Source organism: Penicillium roqueforti, assembly GCF_015533775.1.
Source record: "Penicillium roqueforti strain LCP96 04111 chromosome Unknown scaffold_37, whole genome shotgun sequence".
In the NCBI taxonomy this organism is placed as follows: Eukaryota; Fungi; Ascomycota; class Eurotiomycetes; order Eurotiales; family Aspergillaceae; genus Penicillium; species Penicillium roqueforti.
Genome location: NW_024067601.1, coordinates 165,770 through 184,711, shown reverse-complemented (window position 1 = coordinate 184,711; position 18,942 = coordinate 165,770). Strand labels below are relative to the sequence as shown.

General features: G+C 49.4%; 8 protein-coding genes across 8 annotated transcripts; 4 read left to right on the top strand and 4 right to left on the bottom strand.

Annotated features, from left to right (window-relative positions):
- Positions 1-707: 707 nt before the first annotated feature.
- Positions 708-1,472, bottom strand: yth1 (cleavage polyadenylation factor RNA-binding subunit YTH1; the record flags this gene model as incomplete). Its single annotated transcript, XM_039077019.1, has 1 exon — positions 708-1,472. One exon carries the CDS (start codon positions 1,470-1,472, stop codon positions 708-710), a length of 765 nt encoding a protein of 254 aa, XP_038925228.1.
- Positions 1,473-3,406: 1,934 nt separating this feature from the next.
- Positions 3,407-4,722, top strand: LCP9604111_8831 (glycoside hydrolase family 18 protein; the record flags this gene model as incomplete). The annotated part of the gene is made up of 4 exons (XM_039077018.1): positions 3,407-3,597; positions 3,681-3,705; positions 3,772-4,006; positions 4,076-4,722. The coding sequence occupies 4 exons, from the start codon at positions 3,407-3,409 to the stop codon at positions 4,720-4,722; spliced, it is 1,098 nt and encodes a 365-aa protein (XP_038925227.1).
- Positions 4,723-5,375: 653 nt separating this feature from the next.
- LCP9604111_8830 (uncharacterized protein) lies at positions 5,376-7,444 on the top strand (the record flags this gene model as incomplete). Its single annotated transcript, XM_039077017.1, has 4 exons — positions 5,376-5,481; positions 5,535-5,751; positions 5,804-5,866; positions 5,920-7,444. The coding sequence occupies 4 exons, from the start codon at positions 5,376-5,378 to the stop codon at positions 7,442-7,444; spliced, it is 1,911 nt and encodes a 636-aa protein (XP_038925226.1).
- Positions 7,445-8,067: 623 nt separating this feature from the next.
- LCP9604111_8829 (uncharacterized protein) lies at positions 8,068-10,238 on the top strand (the record flags this gene model as incomplete). The annotated part of the gene is made up of 3 exons (XM_039077015.1): positions 8,068-8,649; positions 8,708-9,735; positions 9,800-10,238. 3 exons carry the CDS (start codon positions 8,068-8,070, stop codon positions 10,236-10,238), a joined length of 2,049 nt encoding a protein of 682 aa, XP_038925225.1.
- A 142-nt stretch (positions 10,239-10,380) lies between these two features.
- On the bottom strand, positions 10,381-12,436 carry LCP9604111_8828 (transcription factor domain-containing protein; the record flags this gene model as incomplete). The annotated part of the gene is made up of 4 exons (XM_039077014.1): positions 10,381-11,361; positions 11,419-12,226; positions 12,282-12,346; positions 12,401-12,436. The coding sequence occupies 4 exons, from the start codon at positions 12,434-12,436 to the stop codon at positions 10,381-10,383; spliced, it is 1,890 nt and encodes a 629-aa protein (XP_038925224.1).
- A 146-nt stretch (positions 12,437-12,582) lies between these two features.
- Positions 12,583-13,404, top strand: LCP9604111_8827 (enoyl-CoA hydratase/isomerase family protein; the record flags this gene model as incomplete). Its single annotated transcript, XM_039077013.1, has 1 exon — positions 12,583-13,404. The coding sequence occupies one exon, from the start codon at positions 12,583-12,585 to the stop codon at positions 13,402-13,404; it is 822 nt and encodes a 273-aa protein (XP_038925223.1).
- Positions 13,405-13,591: 187 nt separating this feature from the next.
- On the bottom strand, positions 13,592-14,576 carry LCP9604111_8826 (PIG-F family protein; the record flags this gene model as incomplete). The annotated part of the gene is made up of 3 exons (XM_039077012.1): positions 13,592-13,748; positions 13,810-14,096; positions 14,160-14,576. The coding sequence occupies 3 exons, from the start codon at positions 14,574-14,576 to the stop codon at positions 13,592-13,594; spliced, it is 861 nt and encodes a 286-aa protein (XP_038925222.1).
- A 1,327-nt stretch (positions 14,577-15,903) lies between these two features.
- On the bottom strand, positions 15,904-18,788 carry LCP9604111_8825 (uncharacterized protein; the record flags this gene model as incomplete). Its single annotated transcript, XM_039077011.1, has 3 exons — positions 15,904-18,182; positions 18,236-18,391; positions 18,632-18,788. The coding sequence occupies 3 exons, from the start codon at positions 18,786-18,788 to the stop codon at positions 15,904-15,906; spliced, it is 2,592 nt and encodes an 863-aa protein (XP_038925221.1).
- Between the last annotated feature and the right edge of the window lie 154 nt (positions 18,789-18,942).

Sequence of the window (18,942 nt, the reverse complement as noted above, 5' to 3'; positions counted from 1 at the left end):
TCATCCACCATATTAATTAATAGGCAGTTTATGTACCTCTATGATTAGCGAGCGCAACGAAGCTTTGCAACAAGTTATCAGTCATCGATGACAGAGCAAAATGGAACATGATTGGCTGATCAGGTTCCACTCGGATATAGCTCTGGCCTTAGTGATTCTTACTGAGAACTGACAAATGAAGATTTACGTGCCGAGGGTGTATAACTATGCGTAGTAGAGTTACGAATCTATTAGTAAAAATGATACTCCGCAAGTGTGCAGCTTCTACCGCAGAGGGGGGTTGTTTTAGTCAACGGAATTATTAACACTAACTAATAGTTCGGTCTGTCTAGACAGTGCCTATCATGATGTCATGTAACTAATCGCTTCTGTGTTTAACTCTATATTTTGGCGTACTGAGACGTACTTGGGTCCGATGGCTAAATATTACCACCACAAGGAATTTGGGTTCACGACACTACGGGTCTATCATTGCTGCGAAACCAGTGTGGAATGTTCACACCAATTATGCCATTGAGCTCAAGTGAAAAGAATGAATTTCTCGCGGATATTTTTGCGTCAGATTATTCAATAGGGTATCGCGGGACTGGCGCAAGAACTCATAAATGAAAATAAACCCAAGCAGTCCGTAGACCCCTTGCCGAAGCCACACCTCACTCCATGCCATGCAATGTCACCAAAAAACCCCCCTTGCGATAAAAATCCATCTAACCTCTTCCACGCCCGCGGAAGCGGCCACGCCCAAATCCACCGCCCCGACCACGTTCATTTCGCCATTCTCGTTCCCGTTCTTTTTCGCGTTCTTGTTCTTCACGGATGAGAACTCGTTCATGCTCAAGTTCTTCCTCTGTCTTTTCAGTACGCATTGTAGGCCGTGGTAGATTTTCCGGCCAGCGAGGGTGGGCATCGGCACACGCTTTCCCATCAGGGCAGAACCCGGCCAGATAGAATGTACATAGACGTCGGCGGACGTGTCGCTTTGCACATAATGGTCCCAATTCGCAATATCCACGGTCGTAGTGTTCGCAAGGCGGCAGTCGTGCCTCCTCTCGAACATGCTGATAAAGGCAATCGTCACCATTGGTACAGTATCCAGATCGAGAAAATGACTGGCATTCTGGCATTCGTCGGAGGTTATATTCGTGGAGGTATTCGCATTTCAGTCCTTTCTTACAGAGTCCCTTGAGGAAATGTTTGCAAACCAGCGATCCGTGTGTTGTAGATGGCGCCATTCCGGAGGCTGTGGTAGTCGAGGTTGTCACACGGGACGGAGTGGGATGCCGATCTGGACAGGCAGGCCCTAATGGACAGTGTCCTTCACTATAGGCTTTGCAAACAGGTACATCGCTGGCGAGTCCGAAGCCGAAGCTCTTGCGCAGAAAGGGTGTGAAAGAAAAGTCATTGTAGCTGGGATCGCGCGTCGGCTCGGCGGATAGGATTTGCGCAGCTGCACTTTCAGTTTCGGCAGCCATGGCTCGATGAAGATCGAGGGAAGTGTTGAGATTGAAGAGATGATCAGTGGTAGTCGCGACTCGCGAGTCAGGTGCGTGTATTCGATTGACTATGCCCACCCGTGTAGATGAAATTGAACGTTCGGAGGGAGAGTATAAATCACAGATCCTCGGGGTATCTCGCTCAAATAGGCATGGAGAAGGAGAATTTGAGGAAGAAGGCTTAGTTGTTGAAGGTTGCAGAGCTGTCTAGGTTGTTCTCCAGTTATCGCCTTGAAAATCAGGTGGCGACTCGGTGTTTGGCTCGTTTGCATCTCGACATGCGATATTCAACAACATCGAAATCATACTTATTGGAAAAGGATTATGATCAGTACATCAATACCCTCGAGTCTCGTGCTATTTGTCTTTTGACTATATACGGCAATACACTAAAGGGGGGACAAGGACGATAGAAACAGAGTGAAGATTGAAAACTATCCAATCCAATTTATTTGACAGTGAGGCTGCAACTGATATTTCGAACTATTTTTATTGTCTTACCCAGAATCTGGATATGTAGTATCTGTGCACAATGCATACAATCTCAGGGTCTGTCGTTTTCCCGGCTAGCAGGCCGACAATCTTTTCTCCGAGCTTTATTTGGGACATTATAATATTTAACGTATCCGAGATAGTTAACTAGTTAGTTAGTTATGTAAAGTTGATTACATATATCCGTTTAGGATTCAGTTTCAGCAAGTTAATCTCACATGGCTCCCTTAAATTACCTTCCTAGTATTAAATAGTCCCGAGACTATCGCGGCTATTAAAAAAGAACAAATGGCCAAGTTAATCACCAGGTTGCCTATTCTGGATTTTCTATGAGCTTGTTGATCATCTTCATTGCAATGAGCGCATTCGGCCATTTGAAAATATTACTTTTATCTTTCTCGTAATAGCCCTGTGTATACTTCAAGATGATTTGAGACTTTTCTCGTGCAATGTCCCTAGTGAAACGGAAGCATTCCAGCCTCGATCACCGCGGGGAAGTATAAAGCCGGGGCCACATGCATCCCTCCCCATGCCCTAGCCTCATCCTTCAGACTATCCCAGCGAATCAGATACCCCTGTACCCCTGTAAACGCTGTGATTATCAAATCGAAAAAGCAAAAGTTAACTAGCAAAAGGCCAAACCTACGTCGCCCCATCTCCTTGTTCTGGTTATTGGCTTCGCAACAAAACCCCTTTCACCGGGGTACCCAGCACAAGCTAGATTCGTATTTTCACGAGTCATGATCGTCCACAATAATATATTGTTCATGACGATCTGCCGTCATTGCAAAAACTCTCGAACACGGGGTGGAGTGCATTGCCTCATGCAGGCGATCCACGCTTGTACCTTAGTATGAAAATCTCTTTGACAGGATTTTCTTGCGTCCGCTGGTTAGATCGGACCGCAGGTCATACGGACATGACCGGACACAATCCTCCCCCATGTGTCTTGGATCTAGGACAATTCATGACTGAACTCCGAGACAGAAACCCCGCATCTGACCATGCAGGCATCCATTGTGTACAAGTTGACAACGTACTTCTGTTTGGAAAATGCTGCGCATATGCTTAGCCCACATTCTCCACATCTTTCTGTGTCCAATTGCTGATTCGGCCATCTATATGGAGCCTAGTCGGGTTACCTGAGATTTGCATCTGCAAACTGCCTGATTATACACTTCACCTAATTAGTGCAAGTGCAATAGAGAGAGTACGAAAAGGAACGAGGCGAGGTTCCACGTGACGTATTCCCAAAAGGGAAACACACAGCATTGTTCTGGGGCCCTTTTCAACTTGCAATTCAATTCTTTCTCTTCTTTTCTTTTTCGTTGGCCTTTTTTGGAATTCCATTCAGCTTCAGTGCTTTGTGTGATTCCCCCCAATGCGCGAGCTCTCACACTTCTCACCTCGACGTCTTGAAAATGTTCTCAGCTTCCAGGCTCTTCCGCCGACGGGGCGCGGATCGTGACCCCGCTGCCGAGTCCCACGTCTCATACGAAGTGCCACTGTACACAAATGCAGCCTACTATCCGAATTGGAGAATCTATCGAAAGGAACCTCCTTCATCTTTGCGCTTGGGATTTATCTCACATGTGTTCTACGCATTTGCCTGGTAAACACAGCCAATCACCGCCATTCAAGAGTCCGGGTTCGAGCAGATGGCTGACGCGCTAATCTCAAATTGGTTTCTTGCAGGGTGAAAGATGACGGAACTGTCTATGTAAGTTTTAAGTTTTAATCACGCACCTCCTCTAATGTGGGAATATTTACTGACGCTGCGTCATAGCTGAGCGATGAGTGGGCTGATACCCAGATGCCCGTTGACGGCGCAGAAGGTTGCCTTAGAGCTTTCGTCCAATTGAAGCAACAGTACTCTAAGATGAGGGTCATCCTCTCTGTTGGTGGTGGCGGAAAAGGCAGTGAGAACTTCGCCGCTGTAGCCAGCAGCCATTCTCGGGTGGACACTTTCGTTCGCACCGCGCGGGAACTGGTGGATCAATTTGGAATTGATGGAATTGACAGTAAGGCCGCGTATCTTTTTGATGCTGAGACAAGTCGGATGTACATGACTAACTCCATCTGCTATGCAGTCGACTGGGAGCACCCCTCTGATTCCAAGCAAGGAAAGGATTATGTTCGTCTCCTCGCACGTCTGCGGGAAGTGCTACCCGCTCCGCGTTACGTCCTTACCACCGCCCTCCCTGCCGGCCAGTGGGCATTGCGGAACATTGACCTTGCTGCCGCACAAAAACATCTTGACATGATCAACCTCATGACGTACGATTTCGCGGGACCATGGGAATCCGAGACGGGCCATCAGGCGCAGCTTTATGGCTCAGGCATATCTGGTGATTCGGCGGTTTCTTATGTTATAGGGCAAGGAGTGCCCCCTAGAAAGATCATTTTGGGTGTCCCAGTTTATGGACGATCCTTCCTGGGCAGCAACGGTCCTGGTCAGCGGTATACTGGACACGGTGGCGAAGATGGTGTTTTTGACTATCGCGACCTACCCCGACCGGGGACACAGGAGTATTATGATAGGAACATCGGTGCGTCATTCTGTGTTGGAGCTGATGGCGGTTTCGTCACATACGATACCCCAGAAACAGTAAAACAGAAGGCGGAATTTGTGACCTCGTCGAAACTGGGTGGCCTGTTTTACTGGCATGTCTGCTCCGATGCCCGAGGACCGCGTAGCTTGGTTGAGACGGGATACAACACGATGCACGAGATGTGAGGGCTTTCGGCTCTTTGCAAAAGCAACTAAATCAAAAACCAGAATCTCCCATGGCGCGCTGACATCCTCAAAAATGGTATAGGTAGCTGTCATTATTTTAACAATTGTCTCCCAGGTTCTTGGTTACCCCTAGTCCATGACTATATAGGCTTCTAGTAGGAACGGTAAATATAGAAAATATCATGTTTCAGGGTATAAGGTGAATCGTGATACGGCGCTTTTGCGGGCAGATTTAGTACTTTCACTTTCATTAGACAACCGACAGCCGAGGTTTACGCAGTCCTATACCCCAGGGGGCCAAACCTCCATTTTTAGCAAATACTGATACATTAATGCCTGGTTTGGGCCGTCTCCTTGAGGATAGGGAGAAGACATCTTAGAAAAGACACCTAGAAAGACATCCAAAGAGGCTATCAAGAATACTAACTAAATTTGGTTAGTCGAGGCTATTCTTGCAATAGTAATACAGGTATTTTGATTCTTCTACCGATCCCAATTCAGATTTCTAGGCCTAAATCAAATATCAAGGTATGACATCTATAGGACTGCGTAGCCGAGGTTCATCTTCCCCGCATTTTCAACTGCTTTATCAAACTCACTCTGCACATTCTATCTGTCATTTCCCCGTCGTATTCACTTATAAGAATCTCACTATGTCCTACTCGCAGCCCGCGACAGCAGATAGCGGCTACATCACCGACCCCGGCCCATTGGAGAATACCTACACGTCGGATCCCAGCCTCCAACGGACACTGGCATGTGAGTTTTTCATTCATATGTAATTATAATAATAATTTCTAAACATAATCCAGGGTACCTATCATCCGCTGTATTTCAATCTGTACAACCGCATCTCACTCAGTTCGGTGCCGAGGCTATTTCAGAACAGGTTCGCGAATGGAGCGCCGATGCTGAGCGCAATGTGCCATATGTGAAGAGCCATAATGTCTGGGGTAAGCGATATGATCATGATCGATTGGTAACCACGGAAGGCTGGAAGCAACTGGGCAAATGGGGTGCTCGGAATAGGTGTGATCTATAAATCGTATATGACATGCATGATCTAACTTGATCCGATTAGGATCGTCTCGGCGGGCTATGATAAGGGCTTAGGGGTCGATCGGCGAACAGTTCAGTATGCGCTGTGGGTATTTCCTTGTCGATCTTTCTATGCTATCGCTAATGCCATGATTCCAGTACCTATTTGTACTCTCCTTCTTCTGGACTCTACTCCTGTCCGATTAGCATGACCGATGGTGCTGCTTTTATTCTCTCATCGAAAATTGACACGCTGCCATCCACGCATCCTTTCCATGCTGCGTTCCAGGGGCTGATCTCCGAAAAGGATGATCACTGGACTTCGGGCCAGTGGATGACTGAGAGAGCCGGTGGCAGCGACGTCCAAAACACCGAAACATGGGCTACCTACTCGCCGCTAGCTACTCCTTCCGGCTCCTCCGGCTCCGACCTCCTTGGTGATGGCGACTACCTCATTAGCGGATTCAAGTTCTTCTCTTCGGCAACGGATGCCAACCTTGCTCTTTTGCTCGCGAAGACTCCATCTGGAAAGCTAAGCACGTTCCTCGCGCCATTGCGACGGACCGTGGTAGATACAAACGGTGTCTCTAAAGTTGTATCTAATGGCGTCAAGATCCACCGACTAAAGAACAAACTCGGTACTAAAGAATTGCCGACCGCCGAATTGGAACTAAAGGATATGCGTGCGCATCTTCTTGGGGAGCTAGACCAGGGGATTGTAACGATCGCGCCTCTTCTCAACGTCACCCGGCTTCATACCTTTGTTGGTTCGCTTGCTGGTTGGCGCCGAGCAATGAGCATCACAAAGAGCTTTGCAAAAGCGAGAACCACTGTCGGCGAACCGCTCTGGCTGATCCCAATGCATTTACGACTCTTGGCGGACTTGGAAGTAAAGCATCGGGGTGCAATGAACCTTGCGTGGTTGACGGTCGCTTTGTTTGGAATTGTTGAAGATCAAAAACCGTCGTCTAATAAGCTCGCGCATCTCCCTCAACCTGGCAAGGAAGCAGAGGTGGTTTTCCGTACCTTGACTGCCACTGCTAAGGCCGTTATCAGTAAGATGGCCACTACGGGAATTCAAGAATGTCAGGAATCTATGGGTGGAGTCGGCTATATGGACGAGGCTGACGAGCCCGAGTTCAACATCTCTCGGATTATGCGCAATAACGCAGTCAATTCTATCTGGGAGGGTACCACGAACGTGCTAGCCAGCGAGTTTGTCCGCTTCCTTATCAAGAATGACAACCTGAAGATATTTGGAACATGGCTTAGGCGTACCTTGGCCCTGATTCAGAGCGCAAATCTGCAGAATGCCCTGACAGCTGCGTGGTCAGCTTTGCGTGCTCGTTTTACGGCTCAAGATCCCGCCTCAACTGTTGCTGATGGCCGTCGCTTTATGTTCACTCTGGCTTGGATTCTATCTGGTGCTCTTCTGGCGCTTGATGCTGAACGTGATAATGACCTTGTGACGACAGAGATTGCTCGACGCTGGATCTTGAGTGCTGAGGGTGGCGTGGGAGAGCAGGTGTTCCACGACATTGTTATAGTTAGGAGCACTGCTAGCACTATCTCTGAAGGGGAGGAACATCTGCAATGGGACTGTCGTATTGCCTGGGGAGTTGACCTGCCGGCGAACCGTGCCTCTGGTCATCGATCCTTGCAAAAGGCAAGCTCGAAGCTTTGAATCATGAAGGTTGATGCCATATATAGCACGCAATCTTAGCTGGCATTTTTGACGTTTGGATTTCTAGCTGATATTGGATCATTCTACATATGTGAACACGCAATCAACACTTTGCCTGAAGACTAGTAGTTTTCATTCTTTATTTTGGTGAATAATGACGGATGGGGGGAAAAGACGTGCTACAAATAGAAGCATACAAGCACGAGAATACCTAGTTCGCAAGCCAGCTCCTGTTGATCAGGCAAGTTGAACAATAATCTACTAAATGAAGCTTCCGCTTAGTACTATATTCCTTCAGCTTCGTGCGGGGACTAGGCGTCACATCAGCCGAGTAGCAGCATCAACCCTATGAGATGCACCATGCATCGCCGATATAACCGACTTCGACCGATTTCCACCGACAATCACCGAAAGAAGCTATAGTATCATGGGTGTCTCTAGGAATGCGTCAGATTTACCCGAACGAGACATTTCATGCGGGGGTTCAAAAGCCGGGTGCCGACGGGCTATTGGTGTGATTATCGAGATTATCTGCTACTATAAATCACTTTATAAGCAATCCCAATTCTACGTCTTCAAAATCAAAAATCAACAATTGACACCACCACAGAAACAGACAAGAAATGGCAAGCCCTACGAAGAGCGAGTCGAGCGACGCTCTCAGGCCTCGTCCCATCTGGGAACCTACCATCCCGCAAGACCAAATACCCATGAATATCTATCGTGCGCATATCAACAAGAAGTTCAATCAGCAGCTTCGCTCTTCTCATGATCTGCATCAATGGTCCGTTGAGAATCTGCAAGATTTCTGGACAGACCTCCATGGCTATACGGGAATTATTCCACCATTGCCTCCGACAGTAACATCCGCATTTGATCCTAGCACGCCAATGGACAAGGTACCCAAATTCTTCCACGGAGCAACTGTCAACTATGCGGAGAATGTTGTGTCTGGTCGGGACTTGGACAAGACGGCTCTTGTTGGAGTTCGAGAGGGCCATGATCTGAGTGGGGAGGTGTGGACATGGGGAGTGTTGAGGGAGAATGTCAGAAAGGCAAGGAGTGCTTTGCTCAAGCTCGGTGTTAAAGAACAAGATAGGGTTGCTGCTGTCATCTCGAATAGCGTCTGGTCGGTCGGTTTGTTCCTGGCGACTGCGAGTATCGGCGCGATTTGGACTAGTATTGCACCGGATTTGGGTGAAGAGGTATGTCTCGCAGGAATGGGAATTGCTGTCGACATCGGAGACTGATTAGAAATACTAGGGCTGTGTGTCACGGTTACAACAAGTCACTCCACGGGTTCTCTTCGCAGATGCCGAATCCACATATAAGGGGAAAATGCGATCGAACGTCGTCAAGATCAAAAGCATCGTGAAGGCATTGCACTCAAAGCCACAGGTGTTTTTGATTCCTATCATCGGCGCCCATGAGTCGGCATTCCCCAGTCTCGATCGCTTCTTGTCAATGTCACGGCGAGAGGACAGGCTAGGGTTCAAAAGAGTGTCCTTCTCTCATCCACTCTATATCCTATACACCAGCGGCACCACCGGTCAGCCAAAGTGCCTGGTGCACAGCCATGGCGTTATTTTGCAGCACAAGAAGACATCCGTACTGCACAACTCTTTGACATCCGAGGATGTTGTTTTCCAGTATAGTAGTACCTCATGGGTCTTGTGGAATGTCATGGTCGGTCACCTCTCCGTAGGTCCGACTCTGATTCTGTACGACGGATCTCCGTTATGGCCCAGTGCCAAAGGACTGGCAAAGATTGCGGGGTACCATAAGGTCTCATACTGGGGTTGCTCCCCTCGCTATCTACAGGAGCTCGAGATGACCGGTTGTATCCCAAAGAACGAATTCGATCTATCCTCCCTCAGAATGGTGCAGACAGGTGGCTCTCATCTGGGTGAAGACCAATACCACTGGTTCTACCGCACATTCCCTTCCAGTGTTCATCTCACCAGTGTAACAGGCGCCACGGACTTGGCGACTTCTTGGATTGGAACTGACCCTGCAGGTCCACTGTATCCTGGGGAGATCCAGCTTCCTATGCTTGGGCACGACTTGGACATTGCTCATCCTCTCACGGGAGCTTCTATCAAGAACACTGGAAGACATGGCGAGTTCGTCTGTCGCAAACCATTTCCATCAATGCCAGTCTTTTTCTGGGGCGATGAAGATGGATCGAAATACAAGAGCGCCTATTTCGAGAAATTTGAGAATTGTTGGGCTCAACACGATTGGGCGAGTTATAACCCGCAAACAAAAGGTTGGCAGATTCATGGAAGGAGGTACGTTTTATTTCTCTGTCGGAATAAATTTGGGGAAAGTGCGTGCTGACTGGGAAACCGACAGCGATGGTGTCCTTAATCCACAGGGTATTCGTTTTGGGTCTTCAGATATATACTCGATCACCGAATCAGCTCCTTTCAACTCGGTCATTTCAACCACTTTCTGTGTCGGGCGTCGACGATCTCACGACTCTGATGAAGTTGTGTTTTTGTTTGTCGTGATGCAGTCTGGAAAGCCGTTCACGGGCCAACTTGCTGTAGAGCTCAAGGATGCAATTCGCAAAGGCTTGAGCAGTAAGCATGTTCCTCGCTTCGTGATCGAGGTCAAAGAAGTCCCTATGACGGTCAATGGTAAAAAGGTGGAGACATTGATAAAGCAGGTCATTTCATCTGGCCAGCTTCCTAAGATTATTAGCAGCACCGTTGCGAATCCTAGGTCTCTAGATCACTTCAGGCAGTATTATGATCTTGAGGTCCAAAACAACAACAGAAGCAAGCTATAGACGACATGCTGTCTAGCCTATACAATAGACAATGGGTGGTATTTTGAAAGAGAAATGAGAAAGGAACTTTTGTACATGAAAAGAAAACAAGACATACACCGAGACCGATTTATGTATCGCCAATTCTCGAGCTTTGTCAAGTTCATATATTGAGTAGCCAGGAGCCACTCCAGTCAAATCCAGACCCTTCCCAATTATTGCTGAATGGGTCCAAGCCAACATCAACAGAGGCAAAGTCGTAAGTATCCACAGGTTGTCCCGGCGGAGCGTCAAGGGACCGAAGGGCATCATTGGGGGTTTGAATATCCGCCATAGTGCAGGTAGGCGAGATGTCCGCATCCCCACTTGGGGACTCTGAGGAGTGTCCAATGATTTGCCATTGTTTGCAAAGTTTTGTATCGAATCCCTCAAAGAAAGAGGCTGCGTCCAGGTCGAGAGTAGGCGATACACCCCCAAAGGGACCCAGCTCTCGGACTTTCTCGGTCAAGTTGTTCAGTGCACGCAATGGTCCGACCGCCGAGAGCCACCTTTCGGATAGCTTTTGAAGGGAGAGCTTCATGACTGTTAATTCATGTTCGGCAGTATTCTGCAGGTGGGTATAGCGACAGCTAGAAAGGAGTGACAGTCCAGCACATAGTGGATAGAAAGCAAAGACAGGGCCCAGGTATCGAAGCTCATCGCGAAGCAGGAATTCCTCGTAAATTCCAGCAATAAACGAAGATGCTACCAGCGATGCTGCGGGTGGAACGCTGCCTGGCGTAGGCGAGCGATGGAGAATAGTGAGCACTACGAAATACATGACCAGCACTTGTTGGATTTCGAAATTGCAAGTAACCGCATTGTCTTGAGGTGTCACACATGATCGTAATCTTGGAATGACTTGTTTTGCCCATCGGTAGACGGCGTTCTCGAGATCGACCTGCCTTTGGCGGGAGATTTCTTGTCGTAGATGGGACTCGACCGTGTCTCCCAGAAGCCGGGATATCGTGCAGTAGGCTAGGAATAGTTGTGATTTGAAGTTGTTCACGGGGAAATCATTAAGTGATGGCGGAAGGACATCGCTGTCGCGTAGATTGATAGTTCGTGGTCGGCCGACGCCAACAGAAATTATGTTGTCTCGTACCTAAGTATGTTAGCCCATATTATTCCATGTGTTGCAGATTCAGGGGGAGACACCTACAACGAGAGACCACCACAGCCTTCTCCGGAGACCCCGATCTCGGGAATTTGGCGAGGGCTCCTTGTGTAGCCCAATCTGAAACGCCATTGCTCCAGCTGTTCGAATCCAAAACCCACTGGTATCGGTAGAAACATCCTCGGGCCCAACCGGATTGTACCAATGCAGTAGGCAGGCTGCCACAATAGAAATCAAAGGGTCGTCACAACCACCAAAAAAGAAAAGTAGTTTTGCTCGTCGATAGAACACTTCGCTGGACCCATAGTCGAGATGAGCTTTGGAAACTCTACTTCCAGCGAGGAAGACAGACTGGAGAAGCAGCATTGATCGCGGCGCACTCTCATCCAGCCATTTCGGGTCCACAACCGGTGTCCAGGATGCACAGTGCATGTTAAAGCTGGCCATTAGTTCTGTTTGGACTGAGACTGGAGGTAACTCAAAAGCACCCTGATTGCGGAGCATTTTCAAGTCAGTTGCTGATGCTTTGGGGCTGGTGTATGTGGTTTCGCGACCAGGTTTGACCATATTTTCATCAAACGGGACGCTGCCGCCGATATATTCACTGCGGCCGCGATAGCTCTCCTCTTTAATAAAAGGCTCGCCATTATTAGCGATCACGGCTGTATTGGTTTCAATTGGAATTGCCTCATGAGACTCGCTCAAATAATTCCGCTGTGAAGCTACTTGTGCCTCCGGTGACTCGGGAGGAACCTGTGAGCTCCGTGGTGTCTGACTCAAGGGAGCAGACGTTGACACATTCCGCCCTGGTGATAGGCTGTTGGTGAACCTCTTGCGCTTTCTTGTATATGGTCTGAAGGAAGTCAATTATTTTGATTATTCGACTTCTTTTGACCGGGTCTACTTACCTGCACTCCACATCCGACTTTTTGCAGTTGGTGCAGGGGTCGTGCGTCGCAAAGTCGCACCTCACCTATAACCGTTAGCAATTATTCGGGAATAGCCCAATAGATGATCAATGACACACCTTTCTCTTATGGCATATTATACATGCTGTAGACATGGCGCTATTACCGACAGCGTAGATCCGGATGACGATGATGGTTGGAGGTCGAGGGCGGGGTTTAGCCGAGGCATGGAAGGTCTATAAAATGCTCAACAGCAACATTTCTGTCTTTTTTTCCCACTAAAAGTCCCCTGTTTTTAGACATGGCGGAACCCGGCAGAGTTACAACAGATACTTCCTCGTATCCTGGCATCTCGGTGGTGGCAATCAATCGCCCTGATAGGAAGAATGCCGTCGACCCCTTGACAGCGAAGGCGCTTTACGAAGCCATTCTTCTTTTTGAAAATGACGCGAAACAAAAAGTATGTGTCCTAACGGGTGCCGGCGGTAGCTTTTGTGCAGGAGCCGACCTCCATATGGTTGCACAGGCAAACAACGACACACCGAGCGACAACCTCCAACCTGTCAACGGTCGCAACTTAGGGCCAATGGGTCCCTCCAGACTCATTATAAAAAAACCAGTCATATGCGCTGTCTCTGGATATGCCGTTGCAGGAGGCCTAGAGCTGAGCCTACTCGCGGATATGCGTGTCGTTGAAGAAGACGCAGTCTTCGGGGTCTTTTGTCGACGCTGGGGTGTTCCTCTAATTGATGGAGGAACCGTCCGGCTGCAAGCCATTGTCGGGCTTGGTCGTGCCTTGGATATGATATTGACCGGTCGGGCTGTGAGCGCCCAGGAAGCGCTGACCATGGGACTGGCCAGCCGGGTGGTTCCTAAAGGAGAATCATTAAAAGAAGCTATTGGGATAGCAAGACAGCTCATCACATTCCCTGAGTTGTGTCTCAACACAGATCGCCATTCTTGCTACTACAGTGCGTATGAGGCATCCTCGTTCCAGGATGCGATGACCCAGGAGTTCAATGCAGGGAGCAAGGTGATTTCACAGGAAGCCATAGCAGGTGCAGCGAAGTTCAGCAAAGGATTAGGGCGGCATGGCAGCTTCAAGGATCACAGCAAGCTGTGAAGAGAAAGAGGCTTCCATTGAACGTTGAAATAGTTCACATTATCAAATTAATATTTTGGATATCTAAAACCAATTATCACTGGTGGCGGCAGTGATGTGAGAGCTTATTATGCTAATACAAGCTAGACATGTATGTTCAGAAATATGCCGTATTGCGCGAATATAGAGGGACTGCACGACGAAGTCCCTAGTTGATTTTCTTTTCGGTTTCGCTCAAGTCCTCCGAGGTGAATTTGACACGCTTGCCGTAAACCAATGGAGTACGAGAAAGCAAGGAGCCAATGGCATATCCGATGTAGGCTCCAACAAGAATCGTAATTGGGAATGCCTGCCAAGGTCGGTCCCTTCATATACCGAGTTAGCCAGGTATTCCGCATTTGAAGTGCAGTATGAACGTATACATACCAGTCAAGAGGAATAGGAATAGCGCCAAACCACGCCCCCAAGCCTGTACCGAGCGCACTGCCCCAGACCGCATCAGCGGGTCGGGCAATGCCCCAAACCTCGTTCCATACGCCGCGGTCCAACCCGTGGGCGTAGATCAGGGCCGTCGCGGATAGAACGGCCATGTGGGCCGCACACAGGATGGTCTCGGAATTGTGGGTTGTGAGCGGGGCGCCGAATAGAACCAGGAGGATTGTCAGAACCGGGGTGGCCAAGACGAAGGTCAGGGAGACCGAGAGGAGGGCCGGCTAGAAAATCGTGTTAGTATCAATCACACGCAGGTTCCGCTTAATTGGAGAGATATCGCGTACCAGTGACCGAGACCAAATGCATGCCCAGCTATTGGCGTGCTGCTTCCGCTTTCCATGTTTGCCATGTCGCGCGGCACCACCAGGCCCAGATGGCCGAGGACTTGACTTCACATCAGTCGGGGCGGACGCGCTCGTCTCTGTTGATGTCGACCCAGCGGGCGGAAGACATACAATCACGTAGAAGATTTGTATAAGGGTGAGCCATGGTAGGGTGGAAAGAAGCTCCTTAGTAGGATTAGCCACCAATGCTTCGAAACGAGTGGCACCCAATGCCAAAAGGAGTGCCGGATGCGCAATTGAGTAGATCCGGGCTATCAACGAGGGGAGGATGTTGACGGGAGGGGCGGAAGGTTTCTCGACGAGCGTCTGGGGTGTTGAGGAAGGAGCCCCTAGCGCGGAAGAGGTGTCTTGGGGCATTGCTGGGTTCAACTGGCAGTTCTCTGTGGAAAACAGACCTTGAGAAGCTCCCGGTTGATTCAGGGTGGAAATCGGAGGGTCTTGAATGGAGATGACAGCTCGATAGTGATTGGCTGTGGCCTTGATGTCTTAGGCAGAACATATATCTTGCCTTGCCCTTCAGGCAACAACTTCATTTCCGAGTTCACAAATGGATTGTACTACGGAGTAATATATAACTATGCAGTCCATGGGATTGTAGCGGCCCTCATTACAAGCTCATGGCTGACATATTATTCGTTGGGCTTCTTATCATTGTGAAAATGTATACAGCTGTCTCGCATTGTGTTCTTCTCTTTTATCTCCAGTATAACAACATGCTAGCAAGCCAGAAAGACAAGTCGCCTACCTACAAAACCGCCTCCAGTCTCAGAGGAAACAAAGCTGCACTCATGAAGTCGCCCCACTTTCTATCTCACCGATTGGACTAACATGGTGAGCTATCGATGGGTGTTGTACTTTTGAGTATGAACATGGTTGCACTGTGTCTACCTAAATGCATCCAGCAAGTATATATAAGCGCCCCAGATAGATCCGATTAAGAACACACAAGAAAGGCAATTGCTTCGTTCTCGATGAATTTTGAGCCGATAAATACCATCGGGATTGGATATAACCTGACGAATTCTTCAGGATTTCTCCGGCGCGGCACTTCGGCCGCAGACACACTACAGCTATGCAGAAGTGCGAAATAATTGAAAAGCAACATCCCTATTTTTGTCATCGGGTTCATAACAGTATAACAGACCGATATCGCAAGTTCAACCTAAGAATAGGACGAGATCGAAAAAAAAAAAACAAGAAAAGAGACCAAGACAGACCGGCTGCAATTGCAGAGACAGACATACATTCATTCCACATGGCAACGTGATCAACTGAAATCCGGAAACGGGCTAATAATATGAAAAGAGCTTCGGACCATTGCAGGAAGGCGGGGGTAGGTGAGAGCAATGGGATAAAGAATACATGAGGGTCGTTCAAAGGGAACTTGGGTTGGCACCACACCACCCAATCGAGAGCAAGGGGGATGGAAGTGCAAGAGGGTCACGAATACGAGGGCAAAGCCCATTCATCACAAACGAAGATAAAAGACGAGAAAACAATATCATCCAACGCCTCGGGCGTCAATGCTCCGTGAATAAGCCATACCCTTTTAAATGGTCAAACAAAACCCGCACAACTGGATAAAAGATAGAGGTGCAAGCCGTGGAAGAGCAATCATGAAAGCAGTCATGAAAATGATGGGAGCGAGGAGTGGAAACACTGTGCGAGAGCACTTTGAAGTAGATCAAGCAGCCGAAGTGGACGGTCCTGCGATCTCTTCCAAGATCTCATTAGACAATGGTGGCTCTGGTGCGGACACGGACTCGGTAGCTGGCAGCTGAGCGGACCCCTTCTGTTCAATGACAGGTACAGACGCAGATGCTGCGGGGCTATGCGGCTCTTCGGGAATAGATGGAGGAAGACCAGCGCCAGGCAATGGAGACACAGGCGAACGTATATGCTCTTCCTTGGGCTGTTCACGTGGGACTTCGACCGAGGCATGATTGCCATTTGTCGACTCCGTAGCATTTGGAGAAAGAGGTCGGTTGGTGAGGGACGGCTCGTTCTCTGACCGGGTGGGGCTTTTTGTGCGCTCGCGATCATCCTTAACACCATCCCGAACTTGAGCAACTTTCGCCTTGAACTTTCCAAACAGGCTCTTTTTCTCGGGCTCTGATCCTGCGGAAGAGGTGCCTTGAACGCCAGCATCCAAGCTCAATGGGTGGTTGGAGAGGTCAGTGCTTTGATATTGACCGCTGCCGATTGAAGTGGTGCTTTGCTCGGCTCGAGGATTTGTTGCTCCTAGGGGTGGAGACGCGAAACCTAGTCCAAGTTGCTCGCTGGTGCGCTTCGGAGACCGATGAAATCGCCAACTTCGACGATTTTCATGGCGAGTGACATCATCGGGCTGATCCATATCGGACTGATCAGTAAAAGATGAGCGTGAGTTCATAGAGGGCGTACGCGACTTGTTAGGTCGCAGAGAGTGGTCAGTGTGATGTTGCAAAGTACCCTCTACGAGAGCCGAGTTCGAGTCAAAGGGGTTCTCCCGGTTGCCGAGTGTCGCAGCATTTGGAGGTTTCGGAGTGGTGTCACCAACAGCAGCTTCCACGGACCGGTTTTCGTGTTTAGGTTCAAGATCCGCACTGTGAGCTGGAGTCGAGGCATGGAGTGAATTAGTCGAGCTTTGTGCGCTCATGCTTGCGCTACCGGGAATGCGCTTCTTCTTCAAGCGATTCGGCTGCCGATGTTCTCTCAGTTCATAGTCAGGTGGCGGTGACTTCGTGAAGAAACTTGAAAGCTTACGCTCACGACTCGGAGTGACAACCTGTGGGGGTAAAGTGACCGGGGGTGAGACGACCGTGTTGAGATTATCATGTGGCCTGGTAGTTTCGTTGATGACAAGACGTTCAGCAGTTGCCAGGGGCAATGGGCCATGGGTTGACGTGTGCACATATACGTTGCCTGGAGTCAATGATGCGGTTGATTGACTAGGGATGCGCTGCTCAGGACGCTGCTCGGAGGTCTGTTCAGGGACTGGCCGAGGAACCGGATGAGATACAGACTCAGGGATCGGCTCAGGCTGCTCAGGCTCTTCGCGCACTGATGGCGTTCGACTATTCGATCGAGAACTTTGATGAGAAACAGAGAGGCCGGAAGGGTTGTTCGAGCCAGTGTCATTGGCTCGTGCATAACGAGCAGAGGTCAAAACGGGGCCCATCTTTGAGGGTAGGGTGTTGCTTCGGTGCACACCACCGCCACCACCGCCAGTGATTGAGGTGGGAGTTACAGGGCTTTGAGTGTTGTTAGAATGGCGGGAGTTGCGCGACGAAACGGAGACATTTCGACGGATACTGTCCAACTTGCGATGGCTTTCCGTGTTCGCACTAGCGTTGGATACCGATCGTCGAACGGTGGGGTGAGGTCGTGCAATCCCTGCCTCAACCTCCTTCACAGTCTGCTCATCGGCAGCCGTGCCGCTCATTCCGAACAGGAAGTGGTCCTGGTTCTCAATCAAGAAGATCAACACATCCTGACTTAACTTGTATTCCTCCGGCGACATATCATGCTGCGGGTGGGACAGCATGCCTGGTTGGAAGATCGCGGACAGATTAGCTGACGGCATGCGATTCTGATCGGACTTTGAGGCGAAAACCGCGAGAAGATCGAGGATATAGAGGAGGAGCTGCTTGTTCAATGGGGGCAGCTCGATGATGAGGTTCTGGTATGTCGAAACAGCCTTTGCGTGGTCGAACTTATCGGCGTCGGTTGTGTTCTTGCCTTCTAGGACCTGTCGTTGGTAGATCCGCAGAGGTTCACGGAAGCGCTCATAAAACTCCAATGGTACGATGGGTTCGGGGAGCTGGTTCAGGTATCGGCGAAGTACGTTTGCTGCATCGTGGACGGTGTATCCGGACCAATCGAGTCCTTTGCCATATCGCTCGGGGGAATCAAAGACCTCCTGGAGGTCCTTAATACGCTTGGCTGATCCGTTAAGACGAAAAATGCCTTCCACATCCGTTGCTATCCAAAAACGTCAGCGTTAACTCATCGAGTACAGCAAGGTAAATGCGAACCTTTTTCTTTTAGAAACACTCCACACTTTGCAACAACAATCGGCACGTATCCATAAATGAAGCTCTCGCCGTGGTCGTTGGTCAAGGAGATTGCCACATTGGCATACTTGATGCTGACATTGAGCGCAATCCCGAAGATGCCGCGGGGTGCCTCCTCTGCGATAAACGGGTCAGCGTACCAGTTCAAGAAACGATAAAGAACCTAAACAAATCAATTGGAAAGCGAGCAAAGTCCCCAGCTCCGACATGTTGAACTGCAACAACCATCTCCTGTGCGACGAGGGGAGTATACCCCGAGGCTCAGGGGGATTGCGAACCGCCGCGAGCCGGAGTAGCTCAGGAAATATTTACGCGATTGCCTGTATTCTGATATCGCATTCACCTGATATGGCTTACCTTTCAATTCATCTTTTCTGGTGCTCCGTTTGAACTGCTTCCACCATGAAGCTAAATCTCGCTTTGATGGTGGGGAGTTGGCGCTGACCGGATCGGGTGAGGTGGGGAGAGGGTGAACGGGGTCAGCACCCGGGTGCGACTTGCCGACCGTCACCATGGCGAGTCCGGAGGACGACTCGAGATAGAAGCGAAGATACTGGGAAGCGAAAAAGCGCAAAGAGGTGGGTGTGTCGATCGAGGGATTCGGGAAAGTTGAAGGGGCCCTGCGTCACCGCCCTCGTGTGGGAAATCCTGGGGCTGGGCCCAAAATA